This window comes from Coptis chinensis, chromosome 3, assembly GCF_015680905.1.
Source record: "Coptis chinensis isolate HL-2020 chromosome 3, ASM1568090v1, whole genome shotgun sequence".
Classification (NCBI taxonomy): Eukaryota; Viridiplantae; Streptophyta; class Magnoliopsida; order Ranunculales; family Ranunculaceae; genus Coptis; species Coptis chinensis.
The window spans coordinates 57,368,139-57,387,624 of NC_141458.1; the positions used below are offsets into that span (position 1 = coordinate 57,368,139).

Below are 19,486 nucleotides of genomic sequence, written 5' to 3' on the forward strand. Positions count from 1 at the left end.
TTTCTTTGGAAGGAACCCAGAGATGCAAGAATGCTCCCTCCTATCCAAACACTTGACGCCCCATGAGATTACAACATTTATAATATAACTTCATTTATGAAAAATGGAGGGAATAAAAAGGTGAGAGAAGCCAATAACTAACATTAATAAATTCATTTAAACTGCTCTTATCTATTAGTCTTCTACTGGGGAACAAGTCATGATCTTAAATATTTGGTAATGAGGAGAATGCCACAGTAGACAATTTGGAAATGTTGCTTGGATATTTCAACATGCTCATCTCTATTCATGCCAATATCATCTTTTACACGCCACCGGGTGATGGCACAAGGTTTTGTTTTTTTTTTACACGCCACGGTGATGATAAAATATTTTTTTTTTTTTTTTTTTTTTTTTGTGTTATGGTTTTTTAAAGGGCAATATAGGAAGATAGATAAATAAATCTTGGTGATGGCGCATAAAAAAGTTTTTTTTTTTTTTTATTTCTTGCCCGCCCATCGGTGATGGCGCAGAAAAAAAGCTTGGTTTTTTTAACCGATATTTAATATTTTGTGTTGGCCGCCCGGTGACCGGGCGGCTGGAAAAATAAACCATTAGATTTGATTTCACTATCTCACTGTGGATATCATGTTATTGTGGTTTGGTGTTTTGGGACCAAACCATTGGAGTTAGCCTCATCAAACAGTTTCAAGAGTTTACTGTTTCCGGCCTGATAAATTATCCTAATGCAACTAGATAAATATACAAAAATTAGCATTCTTGCAAAATGACATGAACAAATTCTCGAGAACAGAAACTGTGAGAACAAGTACACTCACCTCAATAGACAATATGCAAAGGCCAAAACAGTTGATAATGATCTGACAAAATTCAAAAGACGCTATTTAACAATCTGACTAGCTTCGGAAGGTAAACTTATTGGATCCAATGCCCTGCAAAGACATAGGATCAAGCAGATGGAAGAAAAACTTACATAGAGGATTGTCTAGCAGATGGAATAAAAAGACAAAGGTAGATATTATTCTCGCAATTACAGGACCGAATTATAGACACCTGCAGACAAGTGCTACCCTGTCCACAACAGCAACGGTTGAATATAAGAGGACATTACATAATGTGTGCTACTCTTTTTCCAGCTACTATCATTGCGCTGCAACCAAGTACGAAGAAGAAATATAAGCACTTAAGCAGCATGTTGAGTGCAGAAGTAACCACAAAATGAAAAGAAGTATAAGTACAAGGTTGAAAAACAAAATTTGGTAAGGTTAAAAATAATGAAACACACGTACACAGAGGAAAATGTTCCTACTATGACGCAGAAAAGGCGCTAAGCCCCATACAACAAAAGCAAATGATGCTGACTGCTGGGACCAGCCGTAGTACAAGAGGACTGCCACCATACATGTTACATGACATGTATAAAATAAAGAAAACCAACAACAAACACCATCAAGGAAACAGAAATAATACAAGCTTTCCTGACTCCTCCAATACAATTTAGAAAAAGAGCAGTACCTCGACACAGCTGTGACAGCAGTTTTCAGAATAGGAATCTCATTTGCTTGCCCAGGGATTAAGGAAAGAATGGCACTTGAAAACATTATTTCTGGAAGTATATGAATATATTGGCCTGTGCACACTCTCTGAGAGGCGCAGACTCAAAGCATCCAGTCTCTGAATACGTATAAGATAAATCAATAAACCTAAAAGTGTCAACTGTGGAGATAGCATACAGTAACAGCAATCTTACATAGACACTAATGCAAACAGCGCATGAAGTAATCATAAACAACAACAAATGGCAATCGCATTAACAAAAGCGATCATGAGCATAAGCATGAGGGAAACTGTGAGAACAAGTACACTCTCCTCGATAGACAATATTCGTGGTCAAAAGGGATTTGATTGAAGCATCTCTCAATCATTTACGATATTGTATTTAAGCAGTTGAACTTTACATCTTCCGGTACATCCTCTAAGGTGTCATAAACAGCAAAGAATAAATTTAAAACAATAAACTCAAAAAAAATAACCTATCAGAGATCCGAATTAACTAAAAATATTGCAAAGCTCGCTCCAGCACATTGGCAAAAATAAAAATCATACCTTTGAAGCAAGAAAATTTGGAGCAGTATCAAGCCAAGCAGAATTGAAGTAGTGCTGGAGAGAGAGAGAGAGAGAAAAGGGTACCGGCAGTGAGTGACAGGGAGGAGACCTAAGAGTGTAGCGGCGGTGAGAGAGAAAGAGGGGAGAGACTAAAGTTAAGGTTATATTTTATATTTTGACCGAAATAATAGAGCGCAATTGTTTTTGGTTTCCTCTTTCGCGAAATTTTCAAAATTTTGATTTGTAACACTTCTCAAACGATTTTTAAGCGTTAGAAATTAATTCCTGAAATTCACCCGAATTAAAGCAACAATTAACAACATTACCAACGCTTATATAGCGTTGGCAACTTGTTAACGGTAAATAACCGTTGCAAAGCAAAAAAAGTATGTGTTGCAAATATCATATTATGGTGTAGTGAATGCATGCCTATACATCCTGAAATTGGGTTATTTACTGCTGAGAGGAATATTTTTGAGGAGTTGGCCGATATGGAGAAGGATGATTGTAAGATCCCAATTATTTTTATATTATTATGTGACCATATTTAGTATTTCTAAAATTTTGATATTTACTTCATGGTCAACGTGCTAGTAAATGTGGATTTGACTTTTTGATAGAGAGAGAGGAGGGAAAACGAGATAATATTTTCAAAAATTTACTATAGGAAATTTGGCATTTTTGAATTTTGAATGTTGTGTAGAGATTTTTAATATTCGGAAAGTTTTCAAATAAAGATGAAACAAGATATTAATATAAGGTATATAATAAATATAGTACTTATAATAAATAATAATATTCTATAGTTAGGAATATAAATATTAGGTAAAACAGAAAGTTTCTAAGAGTTAAGCATAATATATGGTAGATAAATTCTTTAGAAGGGAAGGACTTAAAATAAAGTTTTCCTAAAAAAAACTAAACACACGAACTAAAACAAAGAAGAACGGAGAAAGGGCGGATTTGTGCATCTTTTAGCTAGCTTGGGATCGGATTTTTGGCGTCATATTCTATATACTCTTTTTCGCGATACGAGAGATGAGTAGTTATTTTTTCTATTTCACCGAACCTAGAGTTTTACGTGTATACATAAATAATTTTACTGTCCAAGGTTTCCGCTCATTTTTGCTGCTCATTCTTCTATCATTATTCTTCGTCTTGTCGAATTGTTAAAACTTGATAAACGTTAGTATATTGATTTGCTAAACTATTGAAACTCTGAAATTGAACTGTTGAAGCTTTATGGGTTGTTAATGGCGACGCGAGCCCAAGAATCGTCATGTATATTATTTGAACTTTTATACTGTTGTTGTTTTGGTTGACTGATGATTGGTTGTAGTGGGGGTATTTGAGTGCTGTAGAGTGGGGGCTTTTGAAGCTTTATAGGTAGTTAATGGCAGAACGATCTAGTTTGGGGGGGAAGTGATCGAGGTAATGAATCGAGTTTTTGTGTGTATTAAAGTGGTAGGGTTTTTCACAAGGAGTAAAATTGATGGGATGAAAGTGGAGGAAGAGAAGAGTTGGTGGTAGCTGTAACTCGAGCTGGTGCGCTAGTGAGGGTGACTGAGATCGCGATCTAGTGCTCCCAGTCTAATTTTCGGTTTAGGAGATCTGTTGGTTGGGCTTGGGCCGAAACAAATTAGTTTGTTTCTTTGGGCTGATTTCTATTTTGTTTGGGCTGGGTTCATATGACTTAAAGTGGGTCAAGTTGAGTTTTTAATCTATTTAGACTTTTCGGCCAGGTTATAAAGGCTTGGGCCTTGGTTTTGTGTTTTGTTTTGGTTAGTTGGATTAAGACCATGGGTTGAAGTGTTTTACATACGGGTTTGCGCTAGGACCTGTTTGGATGAACACCGGTCTAGGACTGTTGACTATTTATTGTGTTACATTTTTATACATTAAATTTTATGGACTAATCCAATGGTAGAATGTTGTGGAAGCTTGTATAAACTGGTTTGTCATTATCTACGAAAGATTTGACGTTGATATTGTGAAATTATTGACACGTGCTAAGATTTATATTTTAAGAGACAGACATAAATTTGAAAAATTTACATAACGAAAATCCTAGAACCTAACTACCACAACTCATGTGATTAGCCCTTATATAGGGCGTACATAATATGATTGGCCCTTGTATAGGGCGTATAAGATGATGATTGACCCATGTGTAGGGCAATCGTAGCCGAATAGTGGCAGTAGTAACCTAATGGCATTCATGCGAGGGTTACCTGGTATAGTGGTATGCGATATCCCGCTTAGGGTAATTATGCACGGAGTGGTTCATTACGTGAGGGGAGGCATGTAGATATACATGTTCCGCGTTGGGAAGCGATTGTGGTAGCTAGGGCTGTCAATGAATCGGTTTGGGTCGGGTTTTAGAAAATCCAAACCCGAACCGATAAGAAAATTGGGAACCCAAAACCGAACCGAACCGATAATATTACATCTAATCTGAAACCGAACCGAACCGATAAAATATATTGCAAACCGAACCCGAACCGACCCGAACCGAAAACTATAAAATCAATTAAATCTTAAATTAAATTTATTAATTTTAACCACACAATTGATAAACACATACAAAATTAATCATAAATATTACTAAAATGCTATCTTATCGGTTCGGGTTCATATCGGTTCGGTGGAAGGCAAACCCAAAACCAAACCAATATCTTATCGGTTCGGTTCGATTTCGGGTCGGTAGAGAGCAAACTAAATTATCAAAACCCAAACCGTTTTTTATCGGTTTGGTTCGGATCGGTTATCGGGTTATCGAAACCTATTGATGATACTAGTGCGTGTTGCATGGGTACGGGATGAAGTTGTCCGGTTTGGACACAGGTACTAACGATTTGGACAATGCGAGATCCGAGAATTAGGGTCCAGTATTGTTTGTGTCCGGTGTCCAGTGGAACCGCACCGAAGTGTCCCCGTGACACGAGCACGCCGATCTGAGGAAATTAGGGCGTACCCATACAACAGAGGCCCTAGTGGTAGCCAGGGAAACTAGGTAAGACATAGAGACGACGTGTTACTAGGAACACTTGATAAACATTACTGATATGATATTTTTCCTCCTGTGTGGTTATTGTTTTAAGACTTACACGTTATGCTTCATTTTATGATATTACTATTATACATGGTATTGCAGGAGAGTGGGTTAAACTAATTATTTTGCAGAGAGGACCCACTTTGTAATAGAGCATGCATAAAGGTAAGTACTAGGATAACATAAGTTTTATTTACTCTTAGTTAGAAGCTAAGGTGCCTCTATGAAGGAACTAACTACCTTAAGCTAAGGCGCCTCGGTGGAGGAACTACCTGCCATATAAAGAATGAAGTATTATGTTATCTAAAAGGTTTTTCTAAAGCTACTCATACCAACATTATTTATAATGCTGACCCGATTTGCATGTTTGCTAATCGGATGTGCTCCTATATGAACATAGTCGATCAGCCTGGACAGGGTTAGCTGATGTTCGAGAAGGTAGCGTGTTGCTCGTGATTTATGTTAGCATTTATTTTTAATAAGATATCGTTCATTTTCCTCTAAGATGTAGTGGAATTTGTTGGAGACAGATGTTTTAATTTATTTCCGAATTTTTAAGTGAGAAAGTTTGTAACTTAAATTTGATCGCAAGTTTTCATAATGATGAGATAATGGTTTTGATTATTTATTATTTAGATTTGTTTTTTTGAGTTATTATACATTAGGGTTTATGCGATAGATTGGGTTTTGAGGTAGTTGTCACAGTTCGGATATCGAGGAGTCGGATATTAATTATGTTATCCGAATTATCGAAATTCGAATGTGACAATGATCTTTCAGATGCTGAACCAGAACTATTCAGTGATATGTAGTCCACTCCTATTATGTTAAGAATGGCTCCTGAAAGTTGTTCAGTCCAAACAAGAGCACAGAAGAAAAGAAACACAAAGCAACAAACAACATCTGGGAAGAAAGGTAGGGGAAGGCCCAAAGGTCGTGGGAAGAGGCGAGGCCATTAAACTAATCTTTTATCAATGATCAAAGTGTGTAGTTGGAATATAAAGGGGTTAAATGATCACGCGAAAGCAAAAAACTTGAATAAGTTTATTTTGGAAAATAAGATCAGTCGCATGGGCTTTTTGGAAACAAAGGTCAAGATGGAGAAATATATCACAATTGCAGGCATGGTTTGCCCTTCATAGGCAATCATACACAACTACTCGAGTGATGAACATGGTAGAATATGGATTACATGGGATACAAGCATTTTAGATGTTTATAGAGAAGTGGAAGGGGCCCAATTTATGCACTACAAGGTTAATAGCCTACAACATGGGTTCTCTTTCTTTTTAACCGTTATTTATGCTAGTAATACGAGTCATGAAAGGCTCATTTTGTGGGATGAGTTGAAGTTGCTAAGTGTAGGAACTCAAGGACCTTGGTGTGTGTCGGGAGATTTTAACAATGTGTTATTTTCACATGAAAGAGCTGGAGATAGGATTGTTTACTCGAGGGAAACTCTTCCCTTTGCGAGTTGTCTAAATATAGTAGGGTTGTTTGATCATGCAGTAACTAGATGCTTTTACACTTGGAACAGCGGTGGAGATAATATAAGTGGTCAAAAATTGATGTGTCTCAGAAATGCTTCTTGGTCCTCCACTCCATTAGCAACAAAGGTTGAGGTTTTAACCCAAGGTCTCTCTGATCATTGCCCGTTGGTTCAGACGTTCATGGCAACATTTAGAAGACACCCTCCTTTTCGATTCAGCAATGTTTGGACTCTAAAATAGGATTTTGTGCCTACTGTAAGAGTATGTTGGGATATAGCTGATCATGGGAGACCTCCATTCATGTTAACAAGTAAACTCAAAAGTTTGAAAGTTTTGTTGAAAAGATAGGCAAGATCTTTCTGTAATGATACCCAAAGAATAGTTGCGGACACAAGCATTGAACTGAAAGAGATTCAAGAAAGGCTTAATATTAACCCATTAGATCTTACTCTTAGTGCACAAGAGTTTACTCACTACACCATAACAGCTTTTTTGGGACGCCTATTTGGTGTCTCAATTTGCGTCAGTAATTTTGTGACGGCATTTTGACGTCACAAATTTGTGACGACACTTTCACGTTTGTGACGACATTATGGCGTCACTTTTTTGTGACGGCGTTTTCACGTTGTGGCGACATTATGGTGTCACTTTTTTTGTGACGGCGTTTTGGCGTCACAAATCATTGCGCCGACATTTTGGCATCACTAAATGTGTTTTGATTTTAAAAAAAATATAATTATTATTTTGCTATATGAGCAATCATTTTGTAGTCTTGCACCTATAGAATTGTCCAAGAGACAACTTACCTTTAACAAAACAATCCAATTAATCCACAAATACACAAGTATACATTCAACAAAAAAATTTGCTATAACTCAAAATTGCCAAATAATTCATTTCACATTTCAAAAATAGTTTACAAAGTACACAAAGATGCATGCTCACAATTTACTCTATATATATATATATCTCTCAAAATTATTATCAAATAACTTTCACACTACTCAATTTTTAAAGTGCAATATACAACTACAAGGTATATCTTCTTTGCAAGTATTGAAGGTTTAGCATAAATGAAGCACTTCAAAGCTTCCACCAAGTGAAAAGAATTTGTCCACTCTAAACTTGCCCTTCACAATCAAAGAAAAAAACTTTACTAGGGCATCTCCAATGGGGGGTGTAAATTGTTTAAAGTGTAAAATTTATACTTTAAATGTCAAAAACATGTTTCCAATAGGGGGTGTAAATCCCAGGTGATAAGCTAATAGTTAATAGAGAGGGTGGGGAATTCCCCATCCGACTATTAGTTAATAAACATCTCAGGCGTCACTTGAAGTAACGTCCCAATTAAAAAGAAATTCAGACGGCGACACTTAAACTCACGTCTGTTTTATTTTTTTTGAGAATTGTAATGTTTGCAACGGGCAAAGATCGTCATTTATTGGTTGGGCCAGTTTTAAGTAAACCACGGACGTTACTCAAAGGGACGTGCGTTTTATTTTTATTTTAGTTAAACCACTTGCAATGGACTTTGACCGTCATTTTTTCTCAGTTTTTTAATTTTACAAACTCTTAAGCTTTGTTGTATTGGATACCATTTTGGGTGTGGCAACGATTAGTGGGTAAGAGGGGTTATAAAATCCTAGTGGCACTTATGTGGAGGTTTATATATACACTCTCCATTGAAGATGCCCTTAATCAACTAATAAAAGACAAGAAGTATAAACCTCACTTGAGTATATTGAATTTGACAATTGCTAACCAAGGACAAGACATAAGACATGTTGAAAACTTAATAAACTCTTTCTTACAACCGGTAAAATGATGCTCAGAGACATGCACCTTTCTCCACTAGTTGTTTGAAATAAGTGTACTCTCTCCTCTATGGATTGGTCTTCCAAAAGAAAAGGGGTTGCCTTGGTAGTTACAATAAACAACCATAAGTTTTATCAAAACTCATACGAACAAGGTATACAAATATTTTAATATGGTGCATGCATAATATAACTACACTTAATATTAAATTCAGATTATACCTCCCAAGTCCCAAGCTCCTTGTGAAGCTCAACATCATTGGCATTCTGTTAACAATCAAATTCAGGTTCACGAATACACTCTAACTGGGCGACCCCAGTTGCAACTACAGAACTTTATGCAAGCATGTATAAAAAGATGAATTTTTGCAGAAGAAAGCAAGTGTAGAACCAACCTTTACAGCAGCTCCAAGCCCAAATGGGATGGCGTAAGAATTCGCTGAGACCTTTGAGTGTATTCTTTGGCAGAGGTACCATGCCTATAAAAGATACCATACCAAGACAGAAAAGGAGCTATTTTCTCGAAAGGAAAACATGACATGTAAACCCATACCAAAAACAGGATCATTCTGCCCATACCCTCCATTAAAAATGTTGTTGCCTTGGTCATGTATGCCTTATTTCTTAATAAATAGTACAAAGAATGTCCAAGGGAGAAGAGCACATTAATTATCACTAGCAATACTAAGGAGCTAATATTGATGATACTGTGCCAATAGTCAAATACCCATTCGTGACAGCAGATTCCTTAGTACAATATAATGTTATACTCCTCTCATATCACATAATATCACCAAATTAAACAAACGCCACATGCATCAATCTTCACCCCACGAGTTCTAATAATAAGAATGAAAATTTTAAATTAGACATGCATGTGTAAGTAGCATAGTAACACAAGTAAATCTTTTAAAGTAAGCATTTAGTTCAAGCAAGATAAAGAGACGTGCAATGAAAATTCAAGGCAATTCACAGAAGACAAGGAAATAGAAGCAAATGCAGGTCATGAGATGTTTAATAACATATTAAAACATTATTATATTACCTCTATGATGCTTCAAACAAATACATAGATTCCAACTCTCCACAATTACAAACCCAAACAAATTTTAAGAAAAGTGTAGGTAGAGCCACTTGCCTCATAGCCAAAACAAAGTTTACTCAAGCATACACCTACAAACAGTCCAAGTTTACACCCCATCAACTCAATATAATTAATGTAAGCTCACTCGGATATACATAAAATATTCACCTAAATTAGTCATGGAATTTGGATAGAAATACTTGCCTCAACTTAAGAATGAAAATCAACTAGCTCCTTGTGTACACAATGTTCTCCAAGCCCAATTAAGCTATCCCTTGATTTTTTTATTGTTTCTCTTCATGCGCAACACATGCGCACAACCAATAAGATCATAAAGGCTGGAACAGGTGCACCAAATTAAAGTGACCCATATAAAGCTAAAAAACAAATAAGTATACACCCTCAAATAAAAAAGCATACAAAAAAAAAAACTTGAATATAGACACTAAAATTAGAAAACTAAATCCGAAAATCAAAGACAAAAGAGAATCTCACCAGATTTCAAGCCTTCGTTATATCTGCACTTGCACATATGCATATAAATGAACTACCTATGAAGGTGTGTTCAACAAACTAGCCAAGCTGAACCAGATGCTACAGTGTCCTTAGCAAACAAGAACGAGTATAAGTTCCATTAACCAAGCTGAACCAGATGCTACAGTGTCCTTAGCCAGAATAAACATCACTAACACGTAAAGATTAATTGTATAAAATTTGCTTAATAAATTTTCCCAATATCCAAAAGAGTATCAAACAGCTGAGCTCAACACTATTAGTAGTAGCCTAATAAATTAATTGCTTTTTTCAGACCTTCAGGGGGTGTTTGGCAACTAACAAAAAGCTATAAGCTACCAAGCTCAAAAGCCCTTATCTAATTTTTCACTTAATGGAAAGTATAAGTACGTTTGTCAAAAACACAATTTCTAAAGCAAAAAGACGAAATTTAAAAGCCAAAAAGTTATAAGTTTGTTTGGCATAAACAATAAAAAAATACTACCTAATTAGCAAATATTACAATACCCATCAAAAAGTTACATTGGTAGTCTATAAAACATACTCATCCCCCTACAAATACCATCTCTCACTATCCCCATATCTCCTTGTACTTCACTTGCACTTGACGAACTTTGTCCCGTTTCATGACTACTACCCACACCTTGCACAACAATATCTTCTTTTTCAAACGTCTCAAAAAAATCGTCTTTAAGAGCATGCTTCCTTATAAAATTATGAAGAGCACACGAAGCAATCACTATATTTCTTTGCTTGCGAAGATTATAAGATGGCATTAATTCCAAAACTTGAAACCGACATTTCAACACACCAAAACATCGCTCAATTATGTTACGGAGGAGGACGATGAGCAAAATTGAATTGCTCCTTTGCGGTTTTTGGTGATCTTCCATGTCCGCTATACTCATTCAAATGGTATCTTTGTCCTCTGTACGGTGCTAGAAACCCAGGGGCATTAGCATATCCGGAGTCAACCACATAATATTTTCCTGTTAAAAAGCAATTTAGTTAAAGTGAAAAAAAATAAATAATTAGAATGGTATTGAACTTAGCTTAGCTGCAATTACCAAGTAGAGGTCGGGGAAAATTCAACTGCGGATCTTCAATGGTTTCTTGTAGAATTCTCGAATCATTTGCTGAACCTTCCCAACCAGCAAGAACAAAAGTAAAACACATATCAAAGTCGCATGCACACATGACATTTTGAGTTGGTATGCCTTTCCTCCCTCGATACGATATTTGTACTTTACCGGATGGCACAGCTATTGGAATGTGTGTCCCATCAATTGCCCCAATACAATTCTAACAAACAAAACATACTAAACTTTTAATATGATATCACTAATATAAAACGTACACCATATAAAACATATACATTTTAAAATGACAAAAGCCTCTAACATGTGAAAATTGTTACCTTGAACCACGGGTAGTACTTATCGTCTTTGCTCCTTAAATATGAGTGTGTAGTAGTCATGTTGGGGGGTAATATAACTTCTTTTGAAAACTTACAAACAGCTTTCAACACTGTTTTGAAGTGTCGAGATACAGTCTCTCCAGAATGTTGGAACCGATCGGCAACAGTTCTATTAGATTGGTTATGACCAATAGTGTACAAGAATATACACATTTGTTCTTCCACAGTAACATACCGTGTGTCCCTAAGTAACCCCCTGACTCTTAAAATATCACACAGGTCATATAAGACGTTTGTTTTCATCCGAAACATATCTATGGACCTATTTTCATTTCCTTCAAGACAATTGATCACATACTGCTTTCCTGACAATGAATCATTATGATATGGTTGCTTATTTATATGGTTAGTATATTGAATAATAGCCTCCGTTGCAATCAATTCGGCAACTTCCCATTCTTTATCACTTGTATCGGTCGAGGTAGAACTTGTTGAACTCATATATATATATATATATATATATATATATATATATATATATATATATATATATATATATATATATATATATATATATTGAATTTGAAAAAGAAATATAGTATTAATTTATAATTACATTAGCAATATAATGGAATTCGAAAGATTATATTCATGCAACTAAAAATGGTCTTGAATATGACTAAGAAGGTCTTGAATATATATGTGTTAGGAGAGAGACCAAAAGATAAATTGTTGCAGGTGTTCTATCACGGGGTCACCAATTACAGAGGGTGGATTTTGGCCTTGACTTATGGGTATTGTTTTGGAGTGGAATTGACGGTGGACAACATAATTGCACAATACTTTTATGACAGGTTCAATCTAAAGCTCCAGACTGCTGGAATCATTGCAGCAAGTTTTGGTCTAGCTTAATTTAATTTTCGACTGGTGGAGGATTATTCTCGACATGATGGCTAAGAGGTATGGGATGAGAGGTAGCCTGCGGGTGGTGCAAACAATTGGAGGTCTACTCGTGTGTTGGTAGAGTGACCACACCTTTGGAGGCTTCAAGAATCTTTGTGATGATTGATGCGCCCGTGCGTGAAAACAATTGCGTTGAACATGTTCCAGACAGATAGAACAAATATATAATGTACTGTTGGTCTTCCAGAAATGATTTTAAGTCTTCGACTACTTGAACCATGATCGGTGTAATGTCTAAAGTACCTTCACTTTTCATCTTATATGCCAGGTTTTATTATTGACGCTATCAATTGTCATGAAACCGGCTATGGTAGAATGACTTTGAACCATCAATACATCAATACATCAATACTTTGAACCATCAATACATCAGCATAAATTGGTTGACCACAGTGGTCTTACATAACAGTTCCAGATTTTATATCACAAACATGAGAAAAAAAAATGACTAAGCAAACTCAATAAATGACTAGGCAAAATACGCAAGTTTGTGGCATCACTGAACACAAAAACTCAATCAGTAACATATGAGAGATACCTGATATTCTCTTTCTACTTTATCAGTAATAGATGATAAAATCATTAACTTATACATCAAGACCACAAAGATTTGCCATCTAGCCAGTAACTACTCTCCTGGGACCGAAAAACCAAAGACCCAAGTGCACCCCCATATAACCCTAACAACAGCTAAGTAAACAACTTTACTACATAACAAAACCTGCACCAGTTTCTCCACAGACTCCAAAACACTGCCAAAAACAAACAAAAGGCGCTTATACCACTAACAAAAGAACATATATAACCTATAACTCAAAATTAAAAACCAAGTGCGGATGTACTCAGGGCAACCTCGAACTCTCAACCTCTTTAAATGTTTGGCCTTTTTGTTAGTCTGTTTTTTGTAATAAAACAATTAACATAGTTTCAAAAAATATAGTTAAAAGGAAAGGAATACTAATAAATGATAACCGTTTATCACCTTTATATAATCATCCCACCAAGAATCACTCGCAGTAAAAGTACCCAATGCTTGATTAAATCCCGTCCCACTAGTCTTTTCAACAAGCGCTTTGAATTCTCGAAACCTTTCTTTCATGTTTTGGTGCTTGTTCTTGTATGCTTTTGGTAAATATTTAAGTCCAAATCTCAAATAATACTTCTTTCTCAAGTCGAGCCATTCATTCTTCGTGAACTTACCATTAACTCTTTTAACACCGGGCGTAATCACATTTTCCTTCAACAACTCAATAAAATAGCCCTCTTGCTCTAAGTTCCATTCTGCTTCAACTTCTTTAGCTACCTCAAAAGGTTCCAATTCCAAAGGGGCACTGTTTGAACCCATCTAAATCCATCGAAAACAAATTACTACAGTAAACAAATTACTTCTATAATAGCATACAATCAATAAGTATTTTCCAGTCAATTCTCAATCAAATCATGCATACATGCTAGTAATCTGAGCAAAAATCGTAATTGCAGGGGAAACTTTTTCTAGTGGACAAGGAATCAAGACAGCAGCTTCTGTGCAACATTCACTTTTTACCGTAGTTTTAATAATTAAAAATATTCAAACACAATCTAGAGTTTCTGTTACTAATTGTACTTTCTCAAAACAACCATTTAGCGAAACCCACCAAGTTTGTATTCTGTACAGGTATCAGAAAACCTTTTATTGGATATCCTATATATACAAAGATACCCATTACTCATAAACCAACATGCATAACTATATTTCACTTGTTCATTAATATACAGTTTAAAGCAGAAGTAAAAAGTAGCAAGATATTGCAGAGCAAAGAAATAAGTACCTGAGCAAAGAATGGATACTAGATATTATGCTACTAGAGCTCTAGGTCCATAGCTAAAATCCAAGTGTAAACGATACGGGCTACTCGGTCGGGAGTGTGGTGTGTTGGAAAATATTCTCACCTTGTTAGATAGATCAAATGTCTCCGTTTTTATTCCGAAGAAGAAACAAATTAATGGTTTAATTTATTAAATGTATGGTACAATATTAATGTGAACTACGGGAACACACGGAATTCCATAGGAAATTGAAGGTGTAGTTTTCAAGCAGCACGATGTGAGTGAGACCAACCATTCTAGTGCAATTAAAAAATTCAGTATATTAAATCATCTTACTGAAACCAATACAAGCCCAAGAACAGTAAAAGACAACTAATACCATATTATTGTGGGATGTTACTTATGAAAGTTAAGGCACCCATTATGAAAACATGAAAGAGTGAAAATGGTAGCTAACTTTGCTCTAGCCCTCTCTTGGTCTAAGATACATTCAAGTCATTGTGAGGATGGATGTTGTATCTTAAGGTGTTGGTAATTTGCTTGTGAACCTGAGTTTGTATATGATTTGGTTCTTCCATTTTTAACAAAGAGGAAATGATGATTGTGTAACCAGATATGTAAAACAGGCTGTCCCTACGACAACGTTGAAGCACTTTCTATAATATTAACATTTGCAAGATAGTCTCATTGTTTCAGAGCAATCCATGTAATCAATTAGTCATCAAGTAAGAAGAAAAGTCTTTGACATGTAAAACAATATAATAGTGACTAGTGACTGGCATTCATGTAGAGCACGTTAGTAATCTATTCAGGATTGATGGTAGATACCTAAGAGTCCCAGCTGAGCTGGTGAAGAAGTTTATTTGTACAAAACAGCTTACCCTTAAGAAGCAACTCTCAGAAATTGAAGCAGCGATTTCAGCACCAAAGCCTCCAGTTATTGGCGCTTCGTGACTAACCTATCAATGGGACAACATAAACTTGGTTAAACTGCAGGAGCCACAATCAGATAAACAATTCCTATGGGAGTATCTCACTCACAAGTAGCTTTTATAGTCCGTGTGCATAATATGGGAGTATCTCACTCACAAGTAGCTTTTATAGTCCGTGTGCATAATACATTTATCCGTGATGTTGATAAATGTATGTATGGTACATTGTTACAACTGCAATAGTCCAAAGGTCTACCACTAACACATGTATGATTCATCGAAACAGTAAACGAACTTATTATGGGGAAAAAGAGCTGCCAAGATACCTAAAAAGAAACCAGCTCTCTATGATGGGTTGAGTGACTCGAGTGTGGAGACTACGAATTTAGTATGCTTGTCATCTTCAGGGTGTATAGCAATTGCTGTATCGCCCAGCATTGTTTCCACTCTGGTTGTGGCAACAACTATCTCACCTAAGTCTCCCTCTAAAGGGTATGCAAAGAATTCCAACACACCAAATTCCACTGGGTCATGGTGGTACCCAGGAACCTCTCTCATAGTTCGAATATCGTTTACGATCTTTAATGGAACCAGTAGTGGAACAGGCTGATAGAAGAAATAATTTGGTGGGGTTAAATAGCGGTTGCATCATACCCAAGTGCAACAAGGGTCTTGAGAAACATCACAAACAATACCCACCCAAAAAATCCCTCAAAACATCCACAAACAATACCCACCCCAAAAAATCACTGTCATTATCATACCCTTATCATTTCTCTACTTATTTCAACAAACTAACAACATGGGCACACTTAAAACATACAAAAAACCAAAACAAAAGAACACCACTAGTTTCAAGTAAGCATTTACAATTGTGGAATCTAGCAATGAAAAATAAAATAAAAAAAGGGTACCTTTCGATAAATGGATTGTCACAAACAATATTGCCTCCTTTACTTCAACAACATCGATCAAGACGAGATTATGAGAAAACGGAAAAGGGGTTTTCAATTGCGATAGAATGAAAATCTAGGGTTTTCAATTGCGATTAAAATCAATAATCAATAATCAATAATCTAGGGTTTTTAATTGCGATTGAAATGATTGAGTTGAGATGCGATTGAAATGATTGAGTTAAGATTGAAATGATTGAAATTTCTCGAAGGGTTTTTGGAAAAGAGGTTTTTGTAGGAGAGAAACAGTGAAATCACGGGAAGACAAAAGGAGAAAGCAATAAAAACTGACTATCCGAAAATGAGTTTTTGGACTTTCTATGAAGTCATTTTTTTTGCTTTCCCACTTTTTACATTTTTAGCTTTCAGAGATTGCCAAACGTGCTTTTGACTTCTATCCTTCTAGAAAGCCAGAAAGTGACTTATTGAGGTGTTGCCAAACGACCTCTCAATGTTTGAAAAAAACACTCAACGACATAGCCCCATCAATCAGAAGCCCACTTCTTCTTTCCAAATTTTTAACGGGCATGTTCTGCTAGGATGAGAGCAACTCTCACTTACAGATTCATCCAAATTATGTTCTAAAGAAAATAAATATCAAATTTACCTTGCACTTATGTAGAAAACTATCTATCGAAGTTCCATTGGATATGAACCTTGTCGCTGCTGTGCGAAACTCCATATTGGGTGAAACCCCTAACATAAAACCCCAAATCAGTGAATTGCCAAAACCCAAAATCAATTTATGTTAACATTTAACTAATCAAAAATAAAACCAAATTGATCGAACAACCTTGTTTTTAACTTTCAAAGAAATTAAGGGTTTTGCAATTCGGGGTTGTAACCATGAAAACTATTCTACGAATTTCAATATTTAAATGAGAGAGAGAGACAGTACCAATGGAACTGCAGGTTTGGAGGAGATGAAGAAGAACAAGCCGCTCTATTCCAGAAATTGGTGTTGATGGAAAAGATGAGCTCGATAAAACTTACGAACTAATTTACGAGAGGTACCCTTTGAAGCCCGTGCCTTTGTTTGTTTAGTTTTTTCTTCACGTGTTGACGCCAACTAGCCGTCACTATCTATCTATATAATAAAGCAGTTTGGTTAGAAAACAGTTTTGGAATGATCCTACGGTAATTAAATCACTTTCTTCTAAATTAAATCACTTTCTTCTAAGGGTCCAACTAAATACCACCAAATAAAGTCCTCCTATAATGATAAATCGCTTTCTTCTAAGAGTCCTACTTAAAAACCCCTTCTTCCCCCTTTTTTTCGCGCATTTTTTATTTGCTTTTAACTATCCCTTTTTTTCACACATCTTTTATTTGCTTTTAACTACCCTACTATTCCTGGCCTCGTGATGTTATTCTCATTTAGTTACTTGAATTCTGAACATGCAGTGTGAATTCTAAGAGTCCTACTTAAAAACCCCTTCTTCCCCCTTTTTTTCGCGCATTTTTTATTTGTTTTTAACTATCCCTTTTTTTCACGCATCTTTTATTTCCTTTTAACTACCCTACTATTCCTGGCCTCGTGATGTTATTCTCATTTAGTTACTTGAATTCTGAACATGCAATGTGAATCATTTACAAGTGCGAACTAAAATGGATCTTCAACGTGCGTTATCGGAAGTTGAAAGCTGCATGGAGGACAACGCCACTTTCCACAGGTTTCATATATATTCATTACTTTCTTAATCAGTTTTATAGTTTCATTCAGTACATTGCTAACAATATTTGGTCGAATAACTATTTATTTGTTCATCTAGAACAAACAGCTGAATATTTGTTTGTTTTTTTATTAACAGATTACATTCAGAGTGGAGTAGCAGCCCAGTAAAAATAGCAAAAGCTGACAAGAAACAATTTCGAAGCAACGGGGTTGGAGGCGATCTCTTCTCATTTGTAGATTTCGATTTCTCCTATTTATCCACATTAGTCGGGTTCAAACATGCAATCGGTCCAAATGTTATACCTCAATGTGATAAGATATCTTAAATAATTCCCTTTTTCGCTCTATTAAAAAAAAATATTGATAGAGTAGTGCTTTGAATTTATTGATAGAAACATTCAGGGATATGTAACTCACATTCGGGGATATGTAACTTATTTAATGTAATTATTGCTTTCATCATGTGTATCTTCTATTCATTTTGTCGGCTAGAAAAATTTTCACAATTCTATTACTCTTGTTCAATGCAAAAGTGAATGCCAAGACAGTCTCACGGTTTAGTTTCTTTGAAAGCTCAAAGATTAGTCTGTCTAACATAAGTTTACTTTGACTAAACGTGAAATAATTTTGATTATGAAACCTAATTAACAAGTTCCTGTGCATCTTCATTTTGCTTATTCTCCAGTACTTCCATCTTTTTTGGTTATCTTGCTTTAGTTTCTGGTGAACATTACATGTGTGCAAAAGTGAAAAATCAAATGAACTTCCAAGCCTACTTCTATATGATCGAATCTGATGCCAACAACATTTGTAAATTGCTAGGGCAAAATTAAGTTGGCCAACATGAGTGACATTTTTCCTATGAGGCATTCGAACGTCCATGTCTTATCTTCCAGCTATTGCCATGCAGAGACTACTCCTAACCCTTTATTCTACCAATGCCCGAATCAAACGAGTACGTATATCAAGAAAAAAATAATTTCATCAACATATCCTCCCACGAAAATACAAGTCCCTCGATGTCTACTAACTACTATAGTCTGGGGAATAATGTGCTCTTGGTCCACACTATGTATCCTAATATATTCAAGGAGAAAATTTCTTATATTTATATATGTCTAATATATTGTTGCATATTTCTTTTTTAGACCGTTGATAATGAAGTTGTACCTCTGAATTTCTCTCCAGCTTTTGATGAAAGGTACGTGTGTGTGTATATATATTTTGAGATACTTAAAATAATTTTTTAACATGAAATTGAATAGTGTAAAAATAATGTTTAATGCACTTTTGTAAAAGCATAGTGGCGTAGCCACGGGTTAAATTCTAGTCTATATAATAAAGCAGCTTGGTTTTTTATCTTTGTTATATCGGCGGTTGGATATAATAAAAGCGGCTTGGTTTTTATCTTTGTTATATCAAGGTCGGGTGAAAGTAGTTTTGGGACGATCCCACGGTGATGAATCAATTTCTTTTAAGAGTCTTACTTGATATAAATCTTATCTAAATTGATTCCAATTAGAACTTGATATTAATCCACATAGATATATATATTATGATATTATCCAAGGCTATATAAATCTTATCTACATAAAACGGTGATGAATCAATTTCTTTTAAGAGTCCTACTTGATATAAATCTTATCTAAGTTGATTCCAATTAGAACTTGATATTAAT

At 35.5% G+C, this 19,486-nt stretch overlaps 1 protein-coding gene and 1 long non-coding RNA gene across 4 annotated transcripts in view; both read right to left on the minus strand.

The window, feature by feature from the left end:
- LOC147510141 (mechanosensitive ion channel protein 2, chloroplastic-like) overlaps positions 1-8,810 on the minus strand; it is a 37,914-nt gene extending 29,104 nt beyond the window's left edge. Inside the window, exons 1-4 of the mRNA XM_086598025.1 lie at positions 8,805-8,810; positions 8,685-8,729; positions 974-1,071; positions 819-860 (exon numbers count right to left, since the gene is read on the minus strand). Coding sequence (XP_086454151.1) covers positions 819-860; positions 974-1,071; positions 8,685-8,729; positions 8,805-8,810 — 191 coding nt within the window. The remainder of the gene's footprint in view (positions 1-818; positions 861-973; positions 1,072-8,684; positions 8,730-8,804) is intronic.
- A 55-nt stretch (positions 8,811-8,865) lies between these two features.
- On the minus strand, positions 8,866-17,213 carry LOC147510142 (uncharacterized). 3 transcript variants are annotated; one of them, XR_015216730.1, is made up of 5 exons: positions 17,032-17,213; positions 16,741-16,829; positions 10,042-10,150; positions 9,751-9,884; positions 8,866-9,635 (listed from the first exon to the last, which is right to left on the minus strand). It is a non-coding gene; the product is annotated as an uncharacterized LOC147510142 (long non-coding RNA). The 3 variants fall into 3 exon arrangements; XR_015216728.1 differs by having other exon boundaries at positions 10,042-10,231; XR_015216729.1 differs by having other exon boundaries at positions 9,751-9,923; positions 10,042-10,231.
- Between the last annotated feature and the right edge of the window lie 2,273 nt (positions 17,214-19,486).